At 64.2% G+C, this 27594-nt stretch overlaps 5 protein-coding genes across 13 annotated transcripts; 1 reads left to right on the top strand and 4 right to left on the bottom strand.

Moving 5' to 3' along the window:
* The first annotated feature begins 76 nt into the window (after positions 1-76).
* On the top strand, positions 77-5637 carry PRC1 (protein regulator of cytokinesis 1). 6 transcript variants are annotated; one of them, XM_041465021.1, is made up of 15 exons: positions 77-228; positions 422-554; positions 870-992; positions 1322-1552; positions 1625-1795; positions 2065-2214; positions 2442-2589; positions 2671-2807; positions 3052-3147; positions 3264-3410; positions 3764-3874; positions 4049-4159; positions 4739-4924; positions 5119-5210; positions 5409-5631. In XM_041465021.1, the coding sequence occupies exons 1-14, from the start codon at positions 203-205 to the stop codon at positions 5173-5175; spliced, it is 1827 nt and encodes a 608-aa protein (XP_041320955.1). In that variant the 5' UTR covers positions 77-202; the 3' UTR covers positions 5176-5210; positions 5409-5631. The 6 variants fall into 6 exon arrangements, with proteins under 6 accessions (XP_041320955.1, XP_041320954.1, XP_041320956.1 ...); XM_041465020.1 differs by lacking the exon at positions 5119-5210 and having other exon boundaries at positions 3764-3865; positions 5409-5637; XM_041465022.1 differs by lacking the exon at positions 5119-5210 and having other exon boundaries at positions 4739-4888; positions 5409-5636.
* Positions 5638-6761: 1124 nt separating this feature from the next.
* On the bottom strand, positions 6762-10429 carry RCCD1 (RCC1 domain containing 1). The gene is given in 8 exon segments (XM_041465026.1): positions 6762-7131; positions 7336-7365; positions 7482-7634; positions 7748-7852; positions 8004-8125; positions 9554-9722; positions 9725-9823; positions 10176-10429. Coding segments are annotated over 8 exon segments (978 nt in total). The 5' UTR covers positions 10333-10429; the 3' UTR covers positions 6762-6988.
* Positions 10430-16788, bottom strand: UNC45A (unc-45 myosin chaperone A). 2 transcript variants are annotated; one of them, XM_041465013.1, is made up of 20 exons: positions 16482-16788; positions 16142-16300; positions 15740-15776; positions 15474-15649; positions 15287-15379; positions 14892-15059; positions 14528-14696; positions 14121-14291; positions 13846-14017; positions 13373-13673; positions 13136-13226; positions 12885-13026; positions 12579-12660; positions 12297-12424; positions 12050-12116; positions 11765-11878; positions 11553-11668; positions 11345-11462; positions 11107-11262; positions 10430-10922 (listed from the first exon to the last, which is right to left on the bottom strand). In XM_041465013.1, exons 1-20 carry the CDS (start codon positions 16491-16493, stop codon positions 10662-10664), a joined length of 2733 nt encoding a protein of 910 aa, XP_041320947.1. In that variant the 5' UTR covers positions 16494-16788; the 3' UTR covers positions 10430-10661. The 2 variants fall into 2 exon arrangements, with proteins under 2 accessions (XP_041320947.1, XP_041320946.1); XM_041465012.1 differs by having other exon boundaries at positions 12579-12719; positions 13132-13226; positions 16482-16782.
* Positions 16789-17061: 273 nt separating this feature from the next.
* Positions 17062-19261, bottom strand: LOC121352250 (protein shisa-like-1). Its single transcript, XM_041465042.1, has 4 exons — positions 19189-19261; positions 18858-18889; positions 17459-17799; positions 17062-17281 (listed from the first exon to the last, which is right to left on the bottom strand). The coding sequence occupies exons 1-4, from the start codon at positions 19259-19261 to the stop codon at positions 17062-17064; spliced, it is 666 nt and encodes a 221-aa protein (XP_041320976.1).
* Positions 19262-19317: 56 nt separating this feature from the next.
* MAN2A2 (mannosidase alpha class 2A member 2) lies at positions 19318-27588 on the bottom strand. Of its 3 annotated transcripts, XM_041465037.1 has the most exons (23): positions 27091-27588; positions 26655-26909; positions 26404-26548; positions 26142-26313; positions 25460-25587; positions 25159-25332; positions 24672-24858; positions 24411-24588; positions 24069-24271; positions 23645-23827; positions 23388-23502; positions 23150-23217; positions 22818-22983; positions 22334-22570; positions 22115-22237; positions 21909-22023; positions 21685-21818; positions 21436-21577; positions 21111-21244; positions 20755-20832; positions 20280-20474; positions 20080-20190; positions 19318-19922 (listed from the first exon to the last, which is right to left on the bottom strand). In XM_041465037.1, exons 1-23 carry the CDS (start codon positions 27220-27222, stop codon positions 19770-19772), a joined length of 3528 nt encoding a protein of 1175 aa, XP_041320971.1. In that variant the 5' UTR covers positions 27223-27588; the 3' UTR covers positions 19318-19769. The 3 variants fall into 3 exon arrangements, with proteins under 3 accessions (XP_041320971.1, XP_041320969.1, XP_041320970.1); XM_041465035.1 differs by lacking the exon at positions 20755-20832 and having other exon boundaries at positions 22334-22606; XM_041465036.1 differs by lacking the exon at positions 20755-20832.
* Positions 27589-27594: the final 6 nt, after the last annotated feature.

Genomic DNA, 27594 nt, shown 5'->3' with positions numbered 1-27594 from the left:
GGGCGCCGTTACCCGCGCAGGACGCGGCGGCGGTCTCGCTCCGGATTGGCTGGAAGCGCCCAAGGCTCTGCACTGCCATTGGCTGGGGGTGGCTTGGGGCGGGGCGGGGGCGCGGCCCTGGCGGCGGTTGTGGGCGGGGCCGCGGGGGAGCGGCAGCCAGTCGGCGCGGCCGCGGGCAGTTCGAATCGGCCGAGCGGCGGCGATGGAGCGCGGGGCGATGAGGAAAAGGTGCGGCACCGGCACCGGGACCGGGAGGGACCGGGAGGGACCGGGAAGGACCGGGGGCTAGCGGGGGGAACCGGGGCTGGGGCACGGCCGCGCGGAGGCGCTGCGCTCCGGGGCGGGCGGTCGCGGCGGGACGGGCGGTGGCTGCGGAGGCTCTCGGGCCCCGGGCCCGCCGCTGACGGCCCGCCGTGCCCAGCGAGGTGCTGGCGGCCGAGGCCGTGTCCTGCCTGAATCGGGCCATGGCGGCGCTGCGGAACATCTGGGAGGAGATCGGCATTCCCGAGGAGCAGCGCCTGGAGCGCACGGACGTCGTCAGGAAGCACATCAAGGTGAGGCACCTTGAGGTTCTGGTGAGCCGCGCACCTGCTGCAGCCCGCGACCCCGGCAGCTCCGAGCGAGCCCACCCGGCCCGCTCTCGGGGCTCCAGCACGGGGCCGGCTCTGCCGGGAGCAGGGGGGTCCCTGCCCGCCTCTGCCCTCGCCCTGTGCAGCCCCGTCCCACCGGGCTCCCCACGCTGCCCACGCCTGGCTCGGACCCAGCCCTGGGTCTCTAGCGGTGGTCCCGCTGCCCCGCCTGCGCTCGGTTCCCTCGGCCTGCCTCTAACTATTGGTGAAAAACCAATATCTAACCACACCGTGCTGCAGAGTCTCCTGGACATGATGGTGGCGGAGGAGGAAAGCCTGAAGGAGCGTCTGCTGAAGAGCATCGCCCTGTGTCGGAAGGAGCTGGACACCCTGTGCAGGGACCTGCAGCTGGGCCCCTTTGAGGTGAGGCGTGGGATCCTGGGGTCCTTCTGCCTGCCTGGCCTCTGCCTGCGTGTCCCAGAGGCCAGAGCTTAGCAGGCAAATATCTATTCAAAACTGCTTTTGTGGGTGCTTGCTAGAGGCTCTGTGGCTCCTCACAGGCTAGGCACCGGTAGGTGGTTGTGTGGTGCTCCCCAGCACCTTGTTTTGTGTGTTGCTGGTGTTCATCCACCTTCCCGGGGGACACCTCACTCAAACCCAGGCCTGGCAGCCTCAGTCTTTGTATAAAAACCCAAAGCAAGAGCCAGGTGCGGGAGAAGTGCAGAACAGAGCTGATGTCTGGCCCCTTGCAGGTGGAGGAAAGCACTATCCTGCAGATGGAGAAGAACTTGCGCACGTGTGTGGAGGCACTGCAGAAGCAGAAACGGGACAGGAAGCAGGAGCTGAAGGCCCTGCAGGAACAGGACCGAGCCCTGTGTGACATCCTGTGCACAGCTCCGTTCACCATCGACACCGGGAGCGTGCCCAGCCTGGAGGACCTGGACCGCTACCGGCGCCACGTGGCCTCCCTCAACACGCTGAAGGTGAGCCTGGGGGCTGGGGGGGCCGGGGGGCCCACAGGGGACTCCTGGCTCCTGACACCGCCCTCACCCCAGGAGCAAAGGCGGGAAGAATTTGTCACCAACAAGCGTCAGATCATTCTGCTCATGGAGGAGCTGGACCACACCCCGGACACCAGCTTCGAGCGGGACGTGGTGTGTGAGGATGAGGAGGCGTTCTGCCTGTCCGAGAACAACATCACGGCCCTGCACAGCCTGCTGCAGCAGGTATGCTGTGCTCTGAGGCAGCGCTGGGGCTGCTGCCGTGGTGTAAGAGCAGCCGCTGGGTTTTGGTGAGGCTGTGCGTTAGAGCACCCCCCGGGGCTCAGGAGATCTCGTGTGCGTGGCCCTGAGGGTGCAGCAGAGCCCCGGGCTGAGCTGAGCCCCGGGCTGAGCCGAGCCTTGAGCCGAGCCCCGGACTGAGCCGAGCCCCGGGCTGAGCCGAGCCCCGGGCTGAGCCGAGCCCCCGGCTGAGCCGAGCCCCGCTCCCCCTGCAGCTGGAGGCCCGGCGGGCCCTGAACGAGGCGGTGTGCGCGGAGCTGCGCGCCCGGATCCTGACGCTCTGGGAACGGCTGCAGATCCCGCAGGAGGAGAGGGAGTCCTCGGCCGTGCACCTGGCTGGCTCCAGAGTCCGAACCAGGAGAGCTGTAAGAGCCCTGCTGTGCTCACGGGGCAGGGCTGGGGCAGCAGCTCGGGCGCTCTCGTGCTCCTGGTTGCTCGGTGCGGGGTGAGGGGAGCAGGGCAAATTCTGCCTTCGTGGAGGGAGGAGCTGGAGGTTGGTGCTGGCAGCTGCCTCGTTCCAGAGAGCGGCTCACGCAGGAGATGAACCCTGTCCTCCTCCTCTTCCTCCTGACCTGTGCTCTGTCCGGGCCAGCTGCAGCAGGAAGTGGACCATCTCGAGGAGCTGAAGCTGCAGAACATGAAATCCATCATCCATGCAATCCGGGCAGAGCTGGCTGTCTACTGGGACAAATGCTTCTACAGCCAGGAGCAGAGGGAAAGGTTCAGCCCCTTCTATGATGGTGGGTGCTGGCTGGCCATGCAGATTTGGGGAGGGATCCCAGGGCTTCCAGCAGCCCCCTGACCTGGCTGTGCCCTTCCAGAGGATTACACAGAGACCCTGCTCAAGCTGCATGACGCTGAGGTGGGCAAGATGAAGACCTGCTATGAAACACACAAAGATCTGTTTCAGGCGGTTCAGAAGTGGGAGGAGAGCTGGAAGCTGTTCCTGGAGCTGGAGGTATTTTCCAGGCGGGAGCATGTGGGGTCATGGGTCAGTGTGTACCTCTGCTCCCGTGGGACAGTGCTCTGGGAAGGAGCAGGGAGCCACTGGGAAGTCATGGTGGGCCAGAGCAGGGACGAGGTGCTGTGTTTCGAGCACTGGGGTGTTTGTGCAGGGCTGCCTGCTCTGGAGCCTTCACCATGAAAGGCTGAGGGGACTGGGTGGTGTGTTTGTGTCTCTCCTGCCCACCCTTCTCTACCAGAGTAAAGCAAATGACCCCAGTCGCTTCACCAATCGAGGAGGAAGCCTTCTGAAAGAAGAAAAGGAGAGAGCAAAGCTGCAGAAGACACTGTCTAGGGTAGGTCCAGCCCTGGGGAAGGACCTGTGGTCCCACTGACACAGGAAAAGGGGTCCTTGGGTGTGGGGACACCTGGGTTCAGGGCAGCACCTACACTGCCCTCCTGTCCTGATCAGCTGCAGGAGGAGCTGGAGAGGAAGGTCCAGAGCTGGGAGGAGGAGTTCAAGGAGGCTTTCCTGGTGAAGGGGCAGCAGTTCATGGAGTATGTGGCAGAGCGGTGGCAGCAGTACCATCTGGAGAAGGAGAAGGAGAAGCAGGAGCGGGTGAGTACGGAGCTGAGCACGCTGGCTTCTGCCTGGGAGTGTCCCTGGCTCCTGCCTAATGCCAGCCTAGGGGTGTCCTGCTGGGCCCCAGCCACTGCCCTGGGCTCTGCCAGCTCATTCCCAGCTTGGAAGCAGCGGGCAGTGGGGCTGGTGCCCACTGCTGTCACATCTGCGTGGGCCGAGCCCCTTTCTGGCCCCCGCTGTGCCAGAGGTGACGCTTGGCTCTGCACACCTGTAAATCCGTGCTGCACTTCCTGCTGTGTGGCTGTGCCGGCTGCCAGCAGGGCAGTGGCAGTGTCAGTGTCAGGGGCACGCAGTGGTGCTCGGAGTGTGAGTGCAGGCGTGTCCCACAGCACCTGAAGAAGAGCCGGGAGATGGAGGCGGAGATGCTCTACGGCAGCGCCCCACGGACGCCCATCAAGCGCCGCATGCTCAGCCCCCAGACACCTGCCAAAGTAAGCAAGGTAAAATGTCCCTGCAGAGCAGTGGGGTGGGCTGGGTGCCCGGAGCAGAGCTCTCTCTGCAGGGCTGGGCACAGCCTTGGGCTGCCCTCGGCCCCGTGGGGGTCGGGGTGCTGCAGCTGCAGGGGAAGGCAAGATGTGGCGTCCTGTGTGACGCGTGCTCTGCCTCCTGCTCAGCTCCATGGCACCTCCAGCGCCAGCACCGCCTCCAACACCACGGTGCGCTCAGCCTTGGCAAGAGCCATCTGCCACTCGCCCACCTCGCGGCTGCCACCCTCCGGGAAGAAGGTGAGGGGTCTTGGGGGACTCCCTGCCCGGGGCTGGGCTGCAAGGGACGGCTGAGCTGAGGTGCTGCAGCTCTTCTTGCTGTCACCCCGTGGTTCACCGCCTCCCCTGCTGAGCTCGTGGGGCACAGAAGCCCCTGTTTGTCTGCGGTCTGCTCTGTTGGGGCTATGGCCATCCTGCTGGGGTGTTTCTGGGACCTGAGGGAGGAGGAGAAGGGTGCCAGAAAATCTTCCTCCAGCCCAGATTTCTAGTACACCTGTTCCTTAGTGCTGAGCCTGCAGCTTGAGGGACCTTCAAAATGTGTGTGTGCTGGCAGACAGGGCTGAGCATCCTTGTCTAGTGAGTGGCATCCCTGCCTACAGCAGGGCGGTGGAACGAGATGGGCTTTCAAGTCCCTTCCCACCCACATCACTGCAGGATTCTGTGCTGTATGTTTCAGGGTCCAGAACTGGACCCCAGAGTCTGGAGAGCTCCCGGAGCCTGACACTGCTCTGGCTCCTCAGACTGATGGGCACTGCAGCTGCCACAGCTCTCCTGCCTCTGCTCAGTTCCTGCGTCCCTCAACTGTCCCCCTCCCCACAGATCAGCCAGGCTCGGACCCCTGTCCGCGCGGCAGCGAAGCCCCCCCGACGCAGGCTGAGGGAGCAGAACAAGGAGAACGTGTCCCAGCTGGATGGAACCACCCGGAGCGGTGGGTGCACCCCCAGAGCCCCTGCCCAGCGTAACCACAGCGTTAGTTCTGTTGCCAGCACCTATTCCGAGTTTGCGGTAATTCACCTCTTCTAACCCCACCCCGTCGCTGCACAGCACGGGACCTTGGCTCCCCCTTGTCACTCCCCGTGTCCCCCGTGTCCTCTCGCGGGGGGCTGCTCCTGCCCTGCCTGTGGCTCCGCATGGACAGCTTCTAACAGAGTTGGTGGCAGAGGGCCCTGAGCACGAGCGGGGCTGCTTTCCTCTCCCAGGGTGGGGGACCTCAGCAGGCCCTGGACAGCCTCTGTCCTCCCATCAGGCTGGGCTGAGCCAGAGATTTACCATTGTGCGACACTACCGAAAGGTTTTTACTCTTTATACATTTTAGTAAAGAAAGACATTAATGTTCATTGGTTACAAGTTGCATAGTTCCTGTATTAATTTGTATTCCATCTCCCTTTGGCAGCCTGGCCTGCCTCTCTCTGTCCCCTCTGAGCTGTGAGGCTGCAGCCCCCTCCCTTCCCTCATCCCTCTCTTGTTTCCCCACTTCTTGTTTCCACAGCGCCAACTTTCACAGGCTTCCCGCTTTGAAAGCGCCTCCCGTGTTCTCAACTCCACCACCAACAACGCCGCGTGACGCAGCCCTGCTCCGGCAGCACTAGAGGGCCTGCAGCACCTCTCGCTCCGCATAGCGCTCCCGTCGGTTGTTTTAAAAATGTGCTTTTGTTTAAAAAAATTTCTATGTTGTTAATAAAGTATTTTTAGAGCCACGCGCGCGTCTGGGGGGTCTGGCAGCGAGGGGCGGTGGGAGGGGCGGGGCAACCAGGCCCGCGGGGCGTGGCCAGGGGAGTCTCAGCCAATCAGAAACCGGGCTCAGGCTGCAGCTTTTTCGGCCGAGTCCAGCAGCCCCAATTTGTGTCCTGATTGGCCAAACTGGAACTCCGCGGCCTGATTGGCTGAAAGGGACGGGCCTTCAATCCGTGCGGTGATTGGCCAAACAGGGAGCAGCCCAATCATTTCCTGATTGGCTAAAAAAAAAAAAAAAAAAAGAAAAATAAAAAAATCCCTGCACTTTCAATCCGCATCCGGATTGGCTGAAGAAGCAGTCCAATCCGAATCCTGATTGGCTGAAAAACCTAGCGCTGCCAGCTGTGTCCTGATTGGCCGAACAGGATGAAGCGCCGATCCGCTCCGCGCCTGGAGCGGCAGCGAAAAACCGGCCCCAGTCCCGAGCGTGCCGAGCCGAGCCGAGCCAGAGCCCGGCCCCAGTCCCGAGCGTGCCGAGCCGAGCCGAGCCAGAGCCCGGCCCCAGTCCCTGACCAAAAGGGATTTTCCTGCCGAGTAAAAAGCTGCAGCCCCGCTCCCCAAACCACCTTCAGCCCCTCTCAGCCCCTCGCTCTCCCCACCTGCCCCTCTGAACTGCCCCCCAGCACTGGAGGGGCAAGCACAGGGTGAAAATCAGGAAACCTGTGATATGAGACAACAGGTCCGTGTGGGAAGCAAAGGCCACACAGGACAAGCAAAACCAAGAGTTCACTCCCTCCTTCCGCCTGGTGCTCGCCATCCCCAGGGCAGGAGCTCAGCCTCCCCAGGGCAGCAGGGCCCATCACGGTCATGGTAACTTGGACAAAACCACTATTGCTCTGAGCATCCCCCATTCCTCCTCCTCCTCCCCTTTCCACTCTGGCGTGATGCCACATGGTCTGGGACACCGCCGGGGTCAGCTGGGGGTCCCATGTCCAGCTGTGTGTCCCGGCCCAGAGGAGCAGGATCCTCAGCTGTGTGCCAGCTGCCCTGCCACACATCCCTGAACGAGCACCGTGTTCACACAAACCCCAGCCCCTGCAGCCCCTCGCCCAGGACAGCTCCACTGGAGCTGGAACATGTCTCGCACACACCAACACTGCAGCCCTTATGGAAATCTGAATTTAATAAACACATCCAGCCCGTCCCAGCGTGCCCCTGGCCCTGATGCAGCTGCAGCCCCACGCCAGCCTGTGAGTCAGGTCATTGTGGGCTAAACCCAGCCCCATCCTGTGCCGCAGGGTCTGCCTGCCCTGGCCTGAGCACAGAGTGGAGCTGGTCCTGCGGGGCAGAGCCTGCCCTCGTCCCCATCTGGCAGCCCCCACGGCTCCTGGGCCCTCACGGCTCCCGCACGCGCACATAGGTGGTCCAGGGCCCACACACCACCTCCTCCACCCGCAGCCCCCTGGCCACCAGCTGCTCCACGCGGCGTGCCTGGTCAGAGCTGATGCTGTTCCCGTGTCCCAGCTGTCCGTATTTACCTGCAGACACACAGCCGTGACATAACGTGGCCCTGGGGTCTCACAGGGAATTGCTCTGGTGTTTGTGGGGAGGGAGGGAGGGAACACAAGAGCCCCAGCATAGACAGAACTCCTACAGTGACAGGAGAGCCAAGGGCAAGAGAACAGGAACCAGAAGCTGCCCCTGGGGAGGTTGTACAGCCCCAAAGCAGAGGTGCCACTTACCCCAGCCCCAGGTGTAGAGCTCCCCGCCTCCTGCAGCAGAGACAGCACCATCAGGCAGCACCCGGTGAGCTCCAGCCCCCACAGTCCTGCTGAGGTCCCGGTGAGCCCCGGCACCTCTCAGCACCCCTGCCCCGTGGGACACTCACGTGTGACAGCCGCTGTGTGTCGGGAGCCACAGCTGACCGTGCTGACCTCCAGGTCCTGTGGCAGGTCCAGCAGTGCTGGGAACGCCTGGATGGAGATGAATGCAGCATCCTGGGCAGCCAACTGCTCCCGGCAGGCCATCAGCTCGGTGCTCCCTGCAGAGGAGGTGACAGCAGCATTGCTCACAGGCTGAACCGCACTGCACTGAGCTGCTGGGGCTGTGCAGGAACCCGGCCCCCCTGCCCTCAGCCTGGCCAGCAGCACTCACCCGTGCCCGTGTCCTCATCTCGTGCTCGCTCCTCTGCCAGCGCTTTGGAGGGCAGAGCCAGCTGCCCCGACTCGTTCCAGCCCCACACGTACAGGTCTCCTGCCTCTGTGCGGCGGGGTAAAGCACACGGGGCAGAGCTGAGCCCTGGGCCGCGCTCGCTGGCAGCACCGGGTGCTCCAGGGACACCAACAGCCCACGCTCCCCGAGCCAGGTGCCGCCAGCACGGCCAGCTGGCAGCCCCAGCCCAGCCCCTTACCGCTGACGCTGGCCGAATGCCACCCGCCGGCCGCCGCCGCCCGCATGGGCACCCCGGCCAGCGCCTCCACCAGCCGCGGCTGCAGCTCGGACTCCAGCAGCCCGTGGCCCAGCTGCCCGTGCCTGCAGGGACGCACAGGGCCCCGTCTTTAGGGAAAGTGACAGTTTTTGTGCACAGCTGCACGTCGAGGGGCATGGGGGAGGAAAAGTTTTCAGAGGAGTAACCACTGAAAGATACCAAGGGTACAGAATGAGTGGGAGTACAGCATTCGAACCATGGGAAAGGAATGAATTTCTCCTGACTTAGACAACAAAGGTGCTTTCCCAGGGCATTCCTGAGATAGCTTTCTCACCCCTGACCCCCGCAGAACACCACACCTATAACCCCCCAAAGCCTAGGATGCTGCATTCCAAAACCAGAAAGACTGATAAAAGACTAAGCAAGCCAACCTAGACCTCACAAAAAAAACTTTCTAAATTTGCCATTTCTTCAGAACAGCAACATTTTTTTTGTTTAGTATTATTCATTTTTAATACTTGTGAATTCTTTGCTTATTAAATAAACAGGTATTTTCCACTTTTCTACGAAGAAATCTTTCTCCAAACCAATTTAGGGGAGGGGGCACTTGAATTTACTTTCTAAAAGAACCCCACTCAGAAATTTCCTCCCAAAATTTACCTAAACCAAAACAAATACAAGAAGAAACACCTTTGTGAGAATAAACTGAGCAGTGCCACCAGCTGTTAAATGCACCCAAGTTCAGCTGCTGGCAGGCGACACAGGGTGCTGGGGCTGGAGGCTTTTCCCAAGGGGTTCACTCCCCTCCCACAGGCTGCACCAGAGGGACCGGGCACCGAACTGTCACAGACCGATGGACTCAATCTCCAGTTCAGAAACACAGGGGCTTTGCTGCCACCTGGTGTTGTGCGGCAAGTTACAGAGGAGCAGGGACAGAGCAGGGACCCTGACGGTCCTACAGAGACCCAAGCGTCCTCGGAGACTGCCCTGAGGGGGCCAAAAGTCAGGCCAGGGGCCAGAGTCAGTAGCCAGAGACCCAGCACTCAGAGAGGAGACAGGGCTGCCCATGGGGCCAGCGAGGGTGGACCCAGCGGGAAAGGGGCACGGTGAGGCCAGCACCCCCCAAGAGAAACCACGATTTGGGATACCTGTGCTGGGGGGAGCCGGCTGTGGTGAGGGACGGATCCCATCAGCATGTGGGTGAGCACTGGGCACCTGCAGCTGGTACCCCAATATGCTGGTACCCCAACACTTCTCCCAGCTGTAACGTAACATTCCCAAGCGCACCCCACGGGAAAGTCAGGAGGCATATCCCGGCGCCAGGCAGTGTGCGCAGGCTAATGGGGGCTCAGCCCCTCATTCCCACACCCCCTCACCTGCGCTCCCCTCAAAGGCTCCCCATATTCCCCACATCCCTTCTGCATCCCCGTCATTCTCTCTCCATCCCACCACAGCGCTTGTCCCGGAGCTCTGAAGGCCCACCCGCTGCCGTCCCTCTCCGGCACCCCTGTGTCCCCACAGCCCCTGCTCACCTGCCACCGCCCCAGGTAAAGACCTCCCCGGCGGCGCCCAGCGCTAGGGCGTGCTCCGTGCCCAGAGCCAGCCGCCGGGCCCGCAGGCCGGAGGGCAGCGCGGTGAAGAACGGCGGCCGCGGCGTGGCGAAGCCGCCGGGCAGCAGCGGCAGCGGCCGGCGGGGCTCGCCGCCGCGCCCCGCAGCACCAGGTGCGTCTCGGACGGCAGCGCCTCGGCCCAGCCCGGCAGCCGCCGCCGCTGCCCCGCGCTCCGCACCTCCAGCCCCGCGCCTGCCGCGGCGGCAGCTCAGCGACCGGCGCTGGGGACAGCCCGGGGCACGGGACGGGGACAGCCCGCGGGTCTGGGGGCACGGGACGGGAACGTCACCGGGGGACCAGCGAGGGGCACCCCGGGGGAACCGGCGCGGTGGGAGGGCTGGGGGGTCCCATCCCGGGGGAACCGGAGCGGTGGGAGGTCTGGGGGTCCCATCCCGGGGGAACCGGCGTCAGGGGAAGGGGCGGGCAAGACGAACCGACGCGACCGGCGCGGCAGCGCACGGTGGGAACGGGACCCGCCATCCCGGGGCGCGGCAAGGGTAAGCGGGCACGGGCGGGACGGGACCGGGGCTCCGGGGGCGCTCACCGGTCTCCACGACCACGTAGCTCCAGGCGGGCCACACGCGGGAGATGCCCTCGGGGCCCGCCTCCAGCCGCCACGGGCCCGGGCCCGGGCCCGGCTCCCCGGCCGCCTCTTCGGGGCTGAACCCGAACGCGAGCCAAACGCAAGCGGGCGCCGCCATGGCTGGGGCGGAACCGGGAGAGGAGGGAGCGGACGTGACGGCGGAGGGGCGGACGTGACGGCGGAGGGACGGACGGACAGACGGACAGAGGCCGGGCCGTGGTCCAAGAGTAGCTTTAGTGTTACCGGGCGGCGGTCCCGCCCCGGCTCGGCCCTCCCGGCTAAGGCAGACGGTGGCAAAGGCGGCGGCAAGCCCTGTCCTCCCCTCGCCCCGGGGCACCGGGCGGCCCCGCCCCGGGCAGTGCTGAGCCAGCTCCGCGTGCAGCCGGGCCCGCCAGGGCCGCCCTGAGTCAGCGTGTGCAGCGTGCGAGCGAGCGAGCCCCGCGGGCCTCAGGCGTGGCCAGGATTGGGCTTGATGAGGCCGTAAGCCACTGCGTGTGCCAGGCTCTCCTGGGCCGCCTGGGCCACCCGCGGCTTGTCCTTGTCCTTGGCAAGCACAGAGAGGATCTCCAGCATCTCGCTGGCGATGAGCTGCTCGGCCACCTCCCGAGCAGCTGCCATCATGTTCATCACCACCACGGCGCCACGGTGCTGCAGCTCCGCGCTGGGGCTCAGCAGCAGGGCCTGCAGGATCTCCAGCCAGTGCACCGTCTGCAGGGGAGTGGGGCCAACATCATCACGGACCCCGAGAGAAGGGTCCCAGCTCCCCCGCTACAGCCCCATCCCAGAGCTGGGTCCAAGTCACAGCAGGCTGCCCTGTCTTCTGGGGCCAGAGCTCCAGGCCACCGCAGGGAGGGAATATGGGACACAGGGTGCTGTGTCAGGGTGCACTCACCACCTGGGGAATCCGCTTGCAGATGGCGGGATGCAGGCTAGTCAGCATGGCCAGGGTCCCCGAGGCTGCCCGCCGCAGCTTCTCGTCCTCCTCCCCACTGTACAGGACCATCAGCTTCAGCCGGTCGCTGCCCTCAGCCAGGAACATCTCCTGCACCTGCACAGGGGAAAGAGGAGGGATCAGGGGGGTGCGGTGGTCCAGCAGCCCAGCACAGACCCCAGCCCATCCCAGCCTTCACCTCCTTGCTCATGGCCATGTTGCACATGCACTCAGTCGCGGCTAGCCGGATCAGCTCGTGCTCCTCAAACATGTACCCCTCAATCATGGGCACGGCCCGCTCTTTCAGGATCTTCTGCCTGCGAGGCAAGCGGGCAGTGAGCACTCCCTGCCAGGGCAGCCCGCCAGGCCCAGGGGGACAGCCAGGGGCCCTGCTCCCCCATCCCTACCGCAGCCTCTCGCTGATGCCAGCCAGGTTGGTCAAGGCCATCAGTCCCTCAAAGTTCTCCAGACCCGTGCGCTGCAGGTGCAGGAGGCTGACCAGGGGCCGCACCACCTCATAGATCTGGGGAGACAGAACACATGGGAGTGAGTCAATGCCCACTGCTGCTCCCACCTGAGCCCCTGCCTGGCAGACCCAACCCCCAGCCCCAGCACTCACCCGCTCCCCAGGGAATGCCATCTCCGGGTTGGAGGTGATGGTGATCTTTGCTAGGGCCTGTGCTGCCTTGGTCTGCCCCACCTCAGTGCCCTCCAGGGACAGGGGGATCAGAGCCTGGGGGCAGAAACAGCAGCTTGTCCTGCAGCCAAGGCCACAGCACCCAGGGCAGCCACAGCTTTCCCCAGCCTCACCTCCAAGGGAGCCAGTGCAGCCCTGCTAAACCACAGAGCCCAGCTCGCCCCGGAGCAGGGCAGCGCAGAAGCACAGCGGGGTCCATGCTCTCACCTTGCCTCCTCCCTGAGCAACCACACCACCCCGGTCTTCTGCCTCCTCCACCAGTGCCAGGAACACTCTAGGGACCAAGAGGGACTAGTTCCAGCACTCAGACAGTCACACCAGGCCGCACCAGACTCCTGCTGGACATCCTCCCTACTGTCCAGGAGCTGTCCTTCACCACAGGCACGTTAAGTTCACCAACAGGATGCCAGCAGTCTGGGAACCCAGCTCCCCGCTGTGCCCGGCACGTGCGCACCTGGAGATCAGCTCCCGGCAGGAGCTGGTGAGCGCCGGGTTCTCGCTCTTCACCATGCAGGCCAGAGCCGACACCACTCCAGCCACCAGCAGCTTCCGCACCCGCCGCTTCACGAACTCCGGCTTGTCCTGTCCACAGCCAGGGCCACGCTTGGCTCAGGAGCACCTGGTCAGGTGCCCAACCCCACCCTGTGGGCCTCAAGGACACCGTGTCCACACCTGGCACCCCAGGCTGTGTCCCACCCACCCGCTCTCCTCCTAAGCACGGCCATGCCCTGCTCACCTTGGGGTGCTGCTCCGGGATGTGCTGCTTGGCATACTTGGCCAGCTCCAGCATCTGTGGGTCCGGCTCCTCGTGGTCATAGCTGTTGGTACAGTTCACCAGCGTGGAGGCAACAGCATAGAGCACACTCCTGTCCTCTGACTGTGGCGACAGTGGGCACCCGTCACACTCACAGCAGGGAGGAGCAGCCAGGACTGGAACCCACCCAGCCTCTCCCACACATCCCCCCCAGAGCATGAGCCCCACACCTGCTCCAGCACATTTCCCTGGTGCCAGGGTGTCCACCCCACAGCTCTTGCTATGCACCTTGGCCAGCTGGAACATGGCCTGCATTGCTGCCTTGTCCTCCACAAACTCCTCCTTGACATCTGCATCGAAGGTGAGGTAGGCCAGGCCCTCCACAGCCCAGCGCCGCGTGCCCGCATCGATCGCCTCGTTGCAGAGCCACCTGGGAGAGAGGTCCCTGAGCTGGCTGGGGGGCTGTGGACAGCCCAGCTGCAGGGAGCCCAGCTGTGAGGCACCCTGCCCACCCCCCACACCTGGCCCCGCTCACTTGCGGCACTGCTTGGCCAGCTTCATGGTGGATCCCTCAGCAAACTGCTTCATGCTGAAGTCCGTGCCTCCTGCAGATCCCAGCTTGCAGAGCCCCTGCAGCCAGGAACAGAGTGTGGGAGCAGGAATGGATGTGGGCCACCTGATGTGTCTCCTGGACCCACGGCAGTGGGGAGCAGCGCTGTGGTCCCACCCCACCGCCCACCCCAGGGCTCTGTCACACCCTGTGGCCGCGTGCTCACCACGAGGGCACGGATGCGGATGCTGTCCCTCTCGCTGTGCTTGTAGATCTCCTTGAGCAGGTTGACGCCGTTGGCCGTGATGAAGGAGGCGCGCTTGGCCTTGTCGGCCGCGTGGATCAGCGCCTCCACGGCCACCAGCTGGTGGGCCTCACACACAGAGGCACAGAGGGACAGCACGCTGTCCATGATCCCCTCCAGCTCCAGCACCCTGTTCCCTGCATCCGAGGGACCCTGCAGCAGGCACGACACTGTCTGAATGGCCCGCAGCTTTCCCGGCAGCTCGTGCCCCTCGAACCAGCTCCTTCAGGGAAAGACCACCAGAAAGGGTCAGGATGATCCACCTGCTTCTTCCTGCCCCACCTGCTGAACCTCCCCCACGGCAGGTCCCCACTCAGCTTTAGCACTGAGGGCGGCAGGTACTGCCAGGCTTCAGGTGACAAAAGCCCCATCACTCCCAGGACAGCCTGGCTCACCTCACATAGTCCTCACACAGACGGTGGAAGTTTTCCCTCTCGGCATCACACTTCAGGTCCTCATACAGTTTGCTGAGCAGAACAGAGGTGCTCATCCGGCTGTTCTCTGTCACAGGCAGGCTGCCCAAGCTGCCACACACTGTGCTGCCCACCTCCAGGATTTTCTTCAGGCCTGGGAAAGGTCAGACAGCCCAGTGAGGGGCGCAGTGGCATGTGCAGAGCTGGGGCAGTGGAGCACAATGCCCCAGCAGGACAGTGCTAGTCATTCCACTAACCCTGATCAATCACCCAGAGGCTCAGACTGTTGTTGGTCTCCTTTGGTGACTTCCTGGGCACCACCTTGATGAGCAGGTTGAGAGCGTTGTCACGGCCATGCGCTGAGGCCCCTTCCAGCACTAGCAGCTCCAGGAGGTGCTTGATCAGCAATTTCAGGTCCCTGGAGGAATCTTCCAAAAAAGAGTCCCCAGCAGTCAGCACCCTGGGCATGGCCTCACCCCCACCGTGGCACAGCTGGCAGAGATGCTGCCATGACCAGGGGCTTCAGCCTCCTGTTAACCCTGGATCAGAGCCCAGCTTTGCTGCAGGGAGCAGTGACAGGGCAGCAGCAAAAAACCCTGTGGCACCTCTGCACCTACCTGGGGCTCTCCCTGTACAACAGCCAGCCAGGGCAGCCCACACTCACCCAGCACCACTGCATCCTCCTTCCCGCGGAAGTCTTTCTGCAGCCCCTCCTTCAGGGAGTCGAACATCACGTGCAGCAGGTTGCAGGCAGCCAGGGACACCTGCTCGTGCTCCACACCCAACACCGCCGCAAGGCGGGGAGCCCCCAGTTCCGCCAAGATGGCCGTGGTCTGCAGGTGCAGGCACACCTGTCTTCCAGAGGCCTTGGGGAACCCTTGCCATTCCCCAGCCCCTTATCACGATGGTTTCCTCTCACAAGGTCAGGCCTGGCAGGTGAGCTCAGAGCTCCCCCGTGTGAGCCTTTGTAGCCTGCCCAGCAGGCTTTCCCCGGGGCCCAGGGGATGGTGGGGCAGGGTGGGACCTACCCGCGAGCGGTGGCCGGAGCACAGCCCCACCAGCGTGCGCAGGGCTGCCAGCATCAGGTCAGCCTTGGCCGTGTCCAGCAGCTGCAGCAGCAGCCGCACACCGTCACTCTGGAAGATTTTCTCTGCTCCAGCTTCTTCTCGTGCCAGCACAATCAAGTTCTGCGCAGCCTGGGAAAGGAGAGTTCTGTCTGGGTCACAGCAGCACACTGCACAAGGAACTGCTAGCAGCTGCACGCACCCACCCTCCACCCCTGTCTTGGGGAGCATTCTGCGGGCAGCGAGCCCGGCCTGCCCAGGCAGCACCACTCAGTCACTTGCTGGCCAGCAGCAACAGAACAATCCCCCCCTCCTCTCCTCCCAGCCACAGCACCGCGCCCCACTCCCTGAGCTCAGACTTTCTGCTTCTTTTCCGCATCCTTTTCTTCGAGATCCAGCAAGATCTGGAACATCTGCTCTACTTTCGAGTCCGTGCAGGACATGGCCTTCATCTGCAACAGAGCAGAAAGAGTGGCTCAGTCCTCCCCGCCTTCCCCGGCCACCCACAGCCAGAGCGGGCTGCAGCCCCCCCTGCGCCCTGCTGACCTTCTCATGCATGCTGCTGCCCAGGGCGCGCAGGGCCTCGTGGAAGGCCTTGTTCCTGGGCTCCAGGCTGACGCAGCGCTGCAGGTCGCTGACGGCCTGGTCCAGGCGGCCCAGCTGCTGCAGCGCCTGGCTGCGGCGGAACAGCGCCTTCACGTCCCGGCCGTCAGCCTCGATGGCTGCGCACAGGGGTCAGTCACAGCGCCCACGGCCCGCCCCCTGCCCCACGGGCAGCACAGAGGCTGCTCCCCCCGCCCCACCGACAGTACCTTTAGTGGCATCAGCCTCTGCCTTGGTGTAATCCTCCTGTGGAGAGACAGGAGAGAAAAATGCCTGAGCACTGCTGGCACAAGCCCCACACACCCCACACCCCTGACTTTGGGGCCTGGGGATGGGATGGGAACAGCATCCCTGGAGGCAGTGAGCCAGCACAGTGGGACACCCCGTCCTTCCCAGAATAAAACCCTCAGAGAGTGTCCAGGGAGCTCTACAGCTCCCGGTGCTTTTCAGGCACTTCTGGTCTACTCAAGCCCCTAAAGTTCCTCGTGTTCACCCCCTGCCCCAGACACAGATTCCCTGCAAGAGATCAGACACTGTGACTGCCTGGGAACAGCCCCGGCAGGCCGGGCAGGTTCCGGCAGGCCGCGGGGCCGCCCCCGCCCAGCGCTCACCAGCTTCAGGTAACACGCGGCCCGGTTCCGGTGCAGCACGGCGCGCTCCGACACGGCGTCGCTCAGGCTCAAAGCCTCCGTGTAGGCAGCGAGGGCGGCTGCGGGATCCCCCGCCTGGAACAGCGCGTTACCCCGCGCCCGAAGCTGCTCCGCCGTCACCTGCCGAGGAGCACCGGCTGGGACACAGCCCTGGGCCCCGCACGGACCCCAGGACAGGGATACAGGGATCCCTCGGACAGGGACACGCCGGGACAGGGACCCCCCCGGGACAGGGACACCCGCGACAGAGCCCCCCGGGGACAAGGACCCGCCCATCCCGGTCCCGCCCGGCTCCGCTCACCGGCTCCTCCATCGCGCCGCGCCCGTGACGTCACCGCCGATCGCCGGGGGAACCCTGACGCCACCGCCCTTGTCACGTGACGGGGCGCGGCCGGAGGCGGGCGAGTCCGGGCGTGCAGCGCCGCCCCGCGGCCCGGCGGTGCCAGCGCCGAGCGCGGCAGCCTCGTGTGTGACCCGCGTGTCCCCCGCACCCTCCCGCCGCACCCCGGAGAGCGAGTGTCCCGGTACCGCCCCGTACTAACCCCAGAGAGCGAGTGTCCCGGTACAGCCCCGTACTAACCCCGGAGAGCGAGTGTCCCGGTACCGCCCCGTACTAACCCCAGAGAGCGAGTGTCCCGGTACAGCCCCGTACTAACCCCAGAGAGCGAGTGACCCCCGTACGAACCCCGCAGTGCGAGTGTCCCCCCCTACTAACCCCGTACGAACCCCGCAGTGCGAGTGTCCCCCCCTACTAACCCCGTACGAACCCCGCAGTGCGAGTGTCCCCCGTGCTGCACCCCGGGATGTGAGTGCTCCCCCCATGTCCCGCGGCACCCCGGTGCCAGCCCCCCGTGTCCCCCTGCCCTGCCCGTGGCCGCCCCTCAGCAGCCCTGGCTGGGGCGCGCCGGTCCGGGGGCTCCGCGGGAGGGCCGGCTGCGGGCCGGGTGTCCCCGCGGGGCTCCGCGGGGCCCGCGACAGGCACAGGGCAGCAGGCGGCTCAGGTGGCACCGTCGGGTCCAGCAGAAGTGGCAGAGGTCGATGGCCATCAGCAGGAGGACAAGGAGCGCATAGAGCCCCACGAAAGGCAGGGCCAGCGGGTTCCTGCGGGGTGCGGCACTTCAGGAGGGGGCAGCCGGGACCCTCCCGGCGCAGCGGTGCTGGGGAGGGCCCCAGAGGATACCACAGCCCCTGCCCCAGCAGCCAGCAGAAGCCCCTGGGGTGTGCCAGGAACCCCAGGGCCCCTTCCGCAGCAGCACAGCCAGCTGCAGCCCTGCTCACCGGAGCAGACCGGGGCTAGCCAGGCTGGAGAGGTTCACTCCAGTGAGGGCTTCCAGGGCCAGCTGAGAGCAGCAGAACTTGAGGGCGTCCAGGCCGGGCTGGCAGCAGTAGCGGTGGCCGGGGGGGTCCGTCAGCCGCGGGCAGTAGAAGCCGGGGTGGGAGCGGCCATCAGGGCCCACGTAGCCCTCGCAGAGGTGCAGGTTCTGCACCAGGACTGCAGCGGGGAGCAGGGCATTGCAGAGGGCAGGGAACAAGTCCCCACTGCGGGGACCACGGAAACTGTGCAGGGCGTGTAGGACAGGCTGCCAGCCCCAGCGACACGGTCTGTCAGCAGGGCTGGGCTAGGCTCAGGGCTCACCGGTCCCAGGGAGCCTGGCTCACAGGGTACAAGGCACCCCGGCTCAGCCCTCAGAGTGGGCTACACCCCACGAGGCAGCAGTGGCTGAGCAGAGCTCCCCCTGGCACCGCCCTGTGCACGCCGTGACCTCCAGTGCTCACCGAGGCCTCGGCAAGGGCAAACGTGGGCAGCAAGGGCGGTGATGGTGGCAGAGAGGAGGGGAAAGCGCCCAGGACATCAGGTCAGCCCCCAGCCCCCTGCTGAACCCCCTCCCTACGTCCCCTGTGGGGACAGCACTTAGACCCCACAGATGTGCTGCAGTGGGAGTAACCCCAGCACCACCACACCTGGGCCACCGTCCCCAGTGTGGAGCACCACCTCTCACTGCAGACCCCTGCCTCCCAGCACACGCCCCCACCTCCGTTCCGGGCTGTCGGGGAGCAACCCTCAAGGGACAAGGCCCCATCAGGGCTGGGTTCAGGCACAGGAGGGGCGGGAATGGGGCTGTACCTGTCCCAAAGATGCTGGGGAACAGAGCCACGGTAAGGAGCAGCTGGAGCAGGTGCCCATGCAGCATCTTCCCGGCCAGCCCTGGGCAGAGGCAGTTCTGGCTCCAGTGGAGGCAGAAACCACAGCCCCTCCTGCTCCCGCCTCCATCGCAGCCTCCACCAAGAGCCGCTCAGAGCCATTAGAGCCTCCTGCACTCCTCTGTCCACAGGGACCGGGCTGGAGGCGGGAGCATCAGTAATGAGCTTCTGGGGCCAGGAGCAGGATGGCAGGCTCCTTTCCCAGCTGGATGCAAGGCACCAGCTGCCGTGTGTAGGGCCCCAGTTGGGCACCTGGACCCATCCTGGGAGTCCTTGAAAGGACACTGGACCAGGCCAGGGCACAGGGCAAGCACTGCGAGGTGCTTAGCTTCTAGGGGCCAAACCCTTGGGATGTGGATGTGCTGGGGGTTGTGCAGGAATCGTGGAATCACAGAATCATTTAGGTTGGAAAAGACCTCTAAGCTCATCCAGTCCAACCCAACCAAGCCAGAGCTGAGGCAGTTCCCCACCTCACCCAGGCCTTCCCAATGCCCTCCCTGCTGGAACCTGTTGGCAGTAAGTAGCCCCAGGGGGGCAGGAAGTATGGCCTATGGTTGCCACAGCAATCAGGAGGATGCTCTGGTGACACGCTGTAATTAGCTGCGACTCAGCCACTGCAGCTCCAGCAGAGCAGACCACCAGGCTCACTCTGAAAAGGGGCTAAACACTCTGGGTTTGGGGGAGGCTTCACCCAGGCACTGCTGCCTGCACAAGGAACTGACTCCCATCCCCCTGGCTCCTGCCCAGCACCAGGCACTGCCTGTCCCGAAGCACAGCTGGGCCTGGCCATGCCACCAGCCTCTCACAGGTGCCAGGGGCTCCTGGCCAGATCTTCAAGCTGGCCTCCACCTGCCTCAGAGTGCTGCCCTGTCTCCCCATGGCACACCATTCCCACTCCCCTGAGTGAGAGCCACAAACCACACATACACCACGGCCCTTGGAAACAGCCTTGTGTTTCCTGTGAGCTCCAGGAGAGGTCAGTCCCAAGTCCACAGCATTTCCCCAGGCAGCTGCTGGCCTCGCCAGTCAGGGGGAGCCCTGCATGAGCCCCTGCCCCAGCCATCAGGGTGGCCACCCTCCTGGGCAGCCTGCCTGTGGCAGGGCAGCGGTGTCTGTCCCACCAGCAGCAGCAGAGCCCAGCCTGCAGCCCTCCCCAGCCATGCTCGGCCCATCCGGCACCGTGCCCAGCAACGTCTGGTCCAGCCCTGCCACAGCAGTTCATTCCAAAATCTATCTGAGAACATGGAACTAATAAATTAGAAAATGCAGCCTCTGCCAGTCTGGCCCCTCCTGCCCGTGCCCGCCACAGTACTGCTGGCCCCACTCCACTGCTGCACTGGTGCTGCTCCTCTGCTGTCCAGCCGCTCCACTCCTCTCCTGCTGGACGCTACCCCAGGCGGATGCGGAACGTGGCAATTTCCATGGGGTCCAGGTGGATGTTGGTGCTGTTGGAGGCTGTGCCCAGTGGGTACATCAGTGTCAATGAGGTGGGCTGCAGGGAGCCCAGCTCCAACCCCTGGAACAGGCCTCCCAGAGCCAGCTGGGGAGAGAGGAGGAAGAAGTGGGGAGGCCCAGGTGAGGATGTGATGCCTGGGGCAGCACTGTGCCCAGGACAGCCTGACACGTGCCATGACTGCCATGCCGAGGTCCCAGCCCAGCTCTGAGCCAGCGGAGGTGTGGGGGCAGCCTGGCCCTACCTTGCCCTGGCTGGTAGTGCAGTTGAAGCCCAGGTTCTTGGCCTCGAGGCTGCAGTCAAAGCCTTTGCGGTGCAGGATCAGTGCTGCCTCAGCTGATGGTAGTGAGTCATCCTGCAGGGAGCTGGAGTGTGAGGCACAACACTGGGGGCAGCAGGGACAAGACCCCCACCAGAGTCCCACTGCCCCGGGCCGTAGCTCACCTCGGCCTGCAGCGTCCGCAGGTTGAGGATGTGGAAGTCGCAAGGAAGGGTGGTGGCAAGGGGCACAAAGGAGCGCAGGGCTGGCAGGGCTGGCTTCTCCAATGCCACTGGCATGACCAAGGCCTCAGCATTCTGGTGCACAGAGGTGATGTGGCTCAGCAGGGAGGGGAAGCTGATGGGGCGCTCATCCTGCACCTGCCAAACAGCACATGGGTCAAGGGTGAGCCCAGGAAGCCAGGCAGAGCCTGGGCAAGGCCCAAAGAACCTCCATTCCAGCAGTGCCTTGAGAGCGGGCACCTGCCAGCACAGTGCACACAGAGCTGCCCTGCCCAGGCAGGTCCCCCCGCCCCAGCACCCAAACAGGACCCGGCTAGCTGATGGTCAGGCTACAGACCTGCTACAAGCCTGGCTAGACTAGTGGCTAGCAGCTAGTGCACAAGACAGGGAGAGACAGCAGGGCCAGGCTGGCCATTACCTCAGGGCTGCCAGTCCTGGTGCCAGGGAAGCTCAAGGCTTTAAACATGGAGACCAGTTTGGAAAAGAAGCCGGAGCTCTGGATGGCACAGCACACGCATAGAGGGCAGCGAGGGGATTGGACAAGAACACTGTGATTATGAGGGAAACGTGGCTCCACAGGGACAGACCCCACTGCACCTCCTGCTCTCCCCATGCCCCCTGCTCCAGGCCCATCCCTGCCCAGTGCCAGCACAACGGGACAAGAGGGGAGAGGACACCGCATCCCATCACGAGCGGCTTTCTGCAAATGCCTCCACCCTGCTCCATCCCAAGGCAGGGCTGGGCTCTCCCGTCCTGCTGCCTCACAGCCAGCACCTTGTTGGCAGTGCTGCGGCGCTCCAGGAGGAGCCGGAACCGGTTGCAGGTGCGCTTGTTGTCCTTCAGCCCCTGGCCCAGGCCCCGGTTGTCATCCTGCATGAGGCGCCGGTCCAGGATCACCTCCAGCTGGCCTGTGGAGAACAAGTCCCTGCAGCCCGGGCTTTACCTGCCACCAGGCGCCGGCCACACCCCACAGCACAGAGCCCCGTGACAGCAGGACCAGGGCACCCTGCCCAGCCTGCAGCACCCTCCTCCCCTGCTTCCCTTGGGGAGGACAGCCCTAGCTCCACTGCAGGTCCCCAAGGCACAGACCCCAGCTCACCGCTGTGGAGGCTGGAGACACCCAGGGCCTGGGCTGTGAGCAGTGTCAGGCGGCTCTGCATGTCCTGGATGTAGGCCATGGCAGGCATCGGGTAGAAGTTGGCCTGCAGCGGCAACTTCTGCTGGTACCTGCGGAGCTGGATCTGCCAAGGGACGGAGATCAGTGGCCAGAGGTGGATCCCACAGTGCCTGGTTCCAGAGCACTGTCCCCCTGTGGGCAGCTGCTGTCCCTCCCTAGCCTGCTGCATACCTGGAAACCATTGAGGTCTGTGAAGAAGGTGTTTTCACTCTCAATGTCAGTGCTAAAGCGCAGGGCCAGCTCCTTGTTGATGTGGTCACGGATGTCCACCAGACAGGACACATCCAGGGACAGACCCTCTACCCCTGTGGGCAGGCAGTGAAGGGTTGAGCCCCAAGGGCAGCATGGCCCAGTTCCCCAGGCCAGCAACACCTGGCACAGCCTCAAGATCTCACCTGGTACATTGTACAGCCGCACCACGGTCTGGACATGCTGGTAGTAGCTGGCAACCTCTGAGAAGAGGGGTCCCTCCATCACCCGCACCACTGGGGGGTCCTTGGGAGCATAGGGCTGGGGAGAGGAATAGCTGCGCTGACGCTGCTGCCTGAGGACAGTCCTACGGGCACCGCTGTCAGCTGGCTTCCACAGGTGGACCCTGTACCTTGGCCTCGCCGTCAGGCAGGAAGAGATAGGCCCCACTTTTGTCCTTGGAGGTCCGGGTGCCATAGACGAGAAATTCGCTGCTCACCCTGTGCCCCTGCTCCTCCCCAGCCAGGCGCAGGCTCTGCAGGTGTGTGCCGGCACAGCAGTAAGCGCATGAAGCAGCAGGATGTACCCCTCCTCTCCTCCACCCCCCGCCCTGTCGGAGCCCTGCACTCACCTGCAGCAGGCCCGTGCGCCCCAAGAAGCAGGCCTGCAGGTGCTGGTTCTCCAGGCAGAAGTCATCAGCAGCAGCCGGGAAGACACGCAGGGGCACAGCCTCGGGCTTGCGCACGGGCACGTCCCGGCCATGCAGGTACAGGCGCGTGGAGGACCTTGGTGTGGCGTGGCCATCCAAGGACTTGTGCAGCTGCAGCACACGCAGCCCCAGCGCAGGCAGGCGGGCCAGGACAGACACCTGCAGGCAGCATGGGGACCTGAGCCAGCCCCCCGTCTAGGGAATGACTGGGGGTCAGTGGGGCAAAGACCCTGCTCAGCATTGCGAGGCCTCTGCTGAGGAGGGACACGCATGGGGACCTGGGGGTTCGGCAGCTGTGGGATCTCTTGTTGTGGGGCAGAGACAGAGCAGGGCTGCCGCTGTGTTCGGGCAGTGTGCAGGATGGGAGGCTGGCACAGATGGGCTGTGGGTGTGGGGCACCCCATACCTGGTAGACACTGGGCACCACATCAGTGGCAAAGTTCCACACTGCACTGAGCTGGGAGGGCAGGGGCTGCCCCTCCTCGGAGAGCACACGCACGTGCGGGGAGTCCACCAGCACTGGCACCACGCTCAGGCGCTCCTGCTCCAGCGGGTTGAACACCACCAGGAACCTGTGGGGGGTAACACAGGGCTGGCATCCCAGCCTCACAGCATCCCTGATGTCCCATGCCCCACACTACCTATAGATCCACTGCACCCACCCACAGCTTCACAGGTACTCCCTCACTGCCTCCCCACAGTCCCGTTAAGTCCCCAGAGCAAGGCAGGAGGCCCTACCGAGGCGAGGTGCCCAGTTTGACCACTGTTCTCTCTGGGAGAGAGTCCTGGCTGGAGCGTGTCTCATCCTGGGGAAGAGTAGTAAAGAGTTGGGGTGTGTCCAATGCCCGTGCCAGCTGGGTCCAAGGACATGGGCACAATCTGGGCTCTCTTCTTGGCCTCTGCAGCACAGGGTTGCTCCCAGGGGCATGGGGACAGTGTGCCCGAGTGCAGGGAGCCAGGGGCTGGTGCTGCTCACCATGCCAAGGAACGGTGCAGCCGCGTCGTGGTGGTATGTGTCCTTGTCCCCCAGCACAAGGTAGTGCGCAGCATTGATGATGACACGCTTGAGGTTGGTGAGAGATTGGAGCAGCCTAGGCAGAGGCAGAGTGAGCCACCCTCTCTATCTCCCTATGAGAGGGAGGAGCTCCCCACAACATCCCCGTATCCAGCCATTCTCCCAGCCCTGAGCCCACCAGCCCCACTCTGAGACAGGCTCTGAGTCCCCACACGCACCGGACTCCGTAGTCCGCGGCCACAGCCTCCTTGGCAGTGCCAGCGATGGCATCGTGGTGCTGGAAGAGGCCCAGGTTGCGGCGGGCGTTGCTCAGCAGGGCGTAGTCAGAGAGCGGGTACCTGCCATCGGCACCGGCACGGCGGGCGTGGGCAAGTGCCAGGCTGTACAGGATCTCTGCCCCCCTGCACAGGGACAGAGTCACTGAGGGTCCCTACCCTGGTGCTGCAATACTGGGGGGGCTGGTCTGGGAGAGGGGTGGCAAAGGCACACGCTGCCCTGGGACTGAGTGAGGGTTTGGCACTCTGTGCACCAGTCCAGTGTGTTGGCAGCTGGGTGTCGAGCTCCCACATACTGCCTGGCCACCCCTCACCCGTGCCCCCCGCATACCTCCTGTGCCCCATGGACCAGCCCACTGCCCCTCACCGGAGGTGGGCCTCCAGCACCCGGTCCAGGCTCTTGTAGAAAGGCCGGGAGGTGTAGTATCCTGTCCAGTAGTGATCCTCCCGGTCCGCATAGGAGAAGAAATCCCCAGTCAGAACTGGGAACCCGGGTGGCCTCATCCCTGGCACAATGCCCACTTTCTTGTACAGGGCATCAAAGTAGTCAGAGAGTGTGCCAAACTGTGCCTGCAAGAGAGCACGTGCAGCCCTGAGCAGGGGCTCCTGCAGTGGGGGCTCTTATCACCCCTCACAGGACTGTTCACCCCTCCAGCTGTGCTCTGCCATGGTCTACTGCCCGCAGCTCCACAGAGCTCTCCACACATACCTGGACATGGAGGTCAGGCCGAGAGTTGAGAAAGTCAAAGATGCGCTGGTAGTTGAGGAACTGAGCATCCCACTCCTGTGGCTTGTCATAGCGGAAGTCATCTCCCAGGGGCACCAGCAGCACCTTGCTGCGGTACAGCTTGGACTTCTTGCGGTACTGGTCCAGCAGCAGCTGGGCTCTGTGTGGGGGCCAGGGCATGAGGCTGGCCCCTGATGGCCCACAAGGCTGGGAGCCACGTGCCCCTGCCCCTGCTGCACTCACCGCTCTGCCACGTTCGCATCAGTGATGGCGCGGGGAGGCACCTTCCAGGGACAGTTGATCCGGCCTCCAGGCAAGCGCTTGAAGTCAAACTGGCAGCAAATCTTGGGGTCCGGGCCACAGGTGTGAGGCACATCGTAGCTGTAGAAGGGCATCATGTGGCAGAGGATGTCGGTGCTAGTGTCTGGATCTGTGGAACCAAGGACAGGTGAGCACCAGCAATGGCTCTCCCTGGCCTGTCCCTGAGCAGGGGGGCCCAAAGACAGTGGCCCGACAGAGCAGACCTCAGAGCACAGGGAGCACAGCAGCCTCCCCCAGTGTGTTGCTGCACTTAGGGGCAGGTGGAAAGTCACCCTGAGGCTGTCCCACAGGGCACAGACATCGCCTCCCAGTGCTTGGCTCATCCGCACAGAAAAGCAGCTGGTAGCCATTCCCTGCTGCCACCTGCCCCACATGGCCCCTCTGCAGTCCCCTCCTGGCAGCCCCTCACCCCACGTCTGTCTCCACATGAACTCCAGGTTCTGGGTGGCAGCAAAGTGCTTCTTGATGGCATAGTGCACGCGCTGGATGAGCATGGCTGTCAGGTTGGAGCGCTTCAGCAGGTAGGGCATGGTGGAGCTGTAGCCGAAGGGGTCTACGGCCCAGCCCGACCGCGGCGTCACACCTGGGGGCACAGAGACCTGTCAGCCCCTGCTGCGCCAGCAGCACCTCCCGTGAGGAGGGTCCTGCCAGGACCTGGAGGCCTGCAGTGCATTAGGCAGGCCCCCAGCCACCATCTGCCCGGCTCTCACCAATGTTCTTCTCCAGCCACTGGTGCCCCTCGATCAGCTGGTCAATCATGGCGAAGTAGTGGGAATTAGCCTCATCAGGCATCACCCAGCCGCCCGTCACCATCTCCAGCTGCCCATTGCCCACCAGCCTGCCAGGGGGATACCCAAGATGTGACCAGAGCCCTGCATGAGCCACATGTCCATTGCAGAGTCCCCCTGCCCTGAGCCACCTACAGTCTACATGCAGCCCCCACAGCCATTCCCCCCTTGTCATGCTGTCCCCACGCAGAATCATCCCTCCACAGCCCAATGCCAACCACAGCCCACTCCCCCTCCACTGTGTCCTCCATCCCCAATGCTCTCAGGGCAAGGGGCAGACAAGGGGGCTCTGCCTCACCACACAGACCTGCTCTCCAGGTCTCCCACTATTCCATGGGGCCCTGGGCTTGCACACAAGTTCCCCAGTCCAATCAGCACAGGGAGGGGCCCAGGGCAAGATCTGTCTCTCCCACCTCACTTCACAAGGCAGTGGCTCTGACATCTGATGGCACTGGGAGGCTGCTGGCAGTTTGAGGGCACCCCATGCTGAGCAGTGCAGGGCCCATGGCAGTTTTCCAGTCCCTAGAGCCGTTCCCTCACACACCCTATGCTCTCAGCCTGCCTGGGAGCTAGGTGGGCAGTGGGACCAGGTGGGCAGCCCTACCTGCGCACAGCAGCTCGCTTCTGGGCACTGATGTTGTCCCACCACTTGGAAAAGAAGGAGATCTCAGACCAGATGAAGCGCCGGCGTGGGTCCTCCTGCATCTTCAGCACCATGCTGTTGAGGATGTGCTGTGTCTGGTCATAGTAGTACTTGTCGAAAGTCTTGATCCAGCCTGGCAGGACAGGTGAGGGTCACTGTGGGGGACCCAGGCTTCCCCGCCAGGTAGCAGGTAGCAGGAGCTGGGCCAACCCCTGCCTCTCACCTGGGTCATTGTGGGAGTGTGGCACCACAAACACCTGCAGAGGCTCTGTGTCCCATTCGTTGGGCTCGTAGGTGATGTCAAAGCCTTGCTTCCAGACACCACCATCCTGGTTATCAAACGGCAGCAGGGAGTACACAGCCAGCATCTGTGGGTAGGAGACAGTGCTAAGACCCCTGAAAGAGTAGGGCCAGGACTCCATGCATACCCAGGTAGGAACACCTCATATGCTAGCAGAGGCACCAGGCCCTCACCTGCAGGTCTGGGCTCTGTCCTTTGCCCCCTGGAGCAAACTGGCAGTCTTGCGGGGACACAGAGAGGAAACTTGGGCGACTCTCAGGGGGGAGCACCCAGGAGCCATTCAGGGGGTGCTGGGGCAATGCCGGCTGCCCCTCTGCATGGGCTGTCAGCTCCAGCACCGAGTCCTTAATGTGGCTGATGATCTCATGGTTCTCCTCCAGCAGCTGCTCCAGCTGCTCGATCCGGTTCTGTAGCACCGAGATCTGGCTCTGGGGGCACAGAGGGCACAGCGAGGGGCAGGAGGTCACCCACAGCTGTGGGGAGCCAGTCTTGGCCCTGGCACCTTCATGCCCAGAAGCCAGGGCTGGCTCCCCATGAATTCCCCTGTCTGAATGTCCCTGTTTGCCACCCCAGGACACCTCTCACTCACCCCAGACCCTTCAAACTCACCCTGGGGAAGTTGCCCCCACTCTGGTGTCGTGTGGGGTCATGCTGTACCCGGTCCAGCATCAAGTAGAGGGAGAAGACGGCCACGCAGAAGATGGCAGCTCCACACACTGTCACCTGCTTCTTCAGCTTCATCCCGAAGGGATGCAGGGACTCACCTGCGCCGGGACTGCGGGGGAGCCAGGTCGGACAGCGCGGCCCCTCACCGCGGCCTCCTGCCTCCTCCTCCAAGAGCCCTCACCGCGTCCTACTTGGCTTAATCCGATGCTGGATATTTATATCTGCTGATCGGCCGGGGCCGGAGAGGCCGCGCGGCCCCGCAGGGCTGAGCAGCGCCCGGGCCCGCCGCGCTGAGGCCCCGCGGGGACGGCCCGGGCCGGGGAGGGACGGCAGAGGCCGGGACAGCACCGGCGGTGCCACCGCCGCCACCCCGTCCGTAGCCCGGGCGGCTCCGCAGGCCTGCCCAGGCCCTCACACCGCCCGCCGGGGCCCGCCGGGAAGAGCCAG

This window comes from Pyrgilauda ruficollis, unplaced genomic scaffold (genome assembly GCF_017590135.1).
Source record: "Pyrgilauda ruficollis isolate IOZ18807 unplaced genomic scaffold, ASM1759013v1 scaffold186, whole genome shotgun sequence".
Taxonomy (NCBI): domain Eukaryota; kingdom Metazoa; phylum Chordata; class Aves; order Passeriformes; family Passeridae; genus Pyrgilauda; species Pyrgilauda ruficollis.
Note: the sequence above shows the minus strand (reverse complement) of the source record. Positions and strands in the feature narration are given on the sequence as shown.

Coding starts and splice junctions, on each gene's coding strand:
- MAN2A2 (XM_041465037.1), bottom strand. CDS start 27,222: ATGAAGCTGAAGAAGCAGGTGACAGTGTGTGGAGCTGCCATCTTCTGC. Junction 22,238..22,333: donor GGCGCACGGGCCTGCTGCAG/GTGAGTGCAGGG, acceptor ACACACCTGCAG/AGCCTGCGCCTGGCTGGGGA. Junction 21,245..21,435: donor TGTCTCCAGCCTCCACAGCG/GTGAGCTGGGGT, acceptor TGTTCTCCACAG/GCCAGCTGGAGGTGATCCTG.
- UNC45A (XM_041465012.1), bottom strand. Junction 15,650..15,739: donor AGAGGCTGATGCCACTAAAG/GTACTGTCGGTG, acceptor CCCTGTGCGCAG/CCATCGAGGCTGACGGCCGG. Junction 12,425..12,578: donor TCCCGGAGCAGCACCCCAAG/GTGAGCAGGGCA, acceptor GGCTGTGGACAG/GACAAGCCGGAGTTCGTGAA.
- PRC1 (XM_041465019.1), top strand. CDS start 203: ATGGAGCGCGGGGCGATGAGGAAAAG. Junction 1,553..1,624: donor CCTCCCTCAACACGCTGAAG/GTGAGCCTGGGG, acceptor CCCTCACCCCAG/GAGCAAAGGCGGGAAGAATT. Junction 3,875..4,048: donor CACCTGCCAAAGTAAGCAAG/GTAAAATGTCCC, acceptor CCTCCTGCTCAG/CTCCATGGCACCTCCAGCGC.
- LOC121352250 (XM_041465042.1), bottom strand. CDS start 19,261: ATGGGGAGACAGGGCAGCACTCTGAGGCAGGTGGAGGCCAGCTTGAAG. Junction 17,800..18,857: donor AGGGCATTGGGAAGGCCTGG/GTGAGGTGGGGA, acceptor CCCTGAGCCTAG/CCCAGCCCTGCTGACAGACC. Junction 17,282..17,458: donor GCTAGCCCCGGTCTGCTCCG/GTGAGCAGGGCT, acceptor CGCACCCCGCAG/GAACCCGCTGGCCCTGCCTT.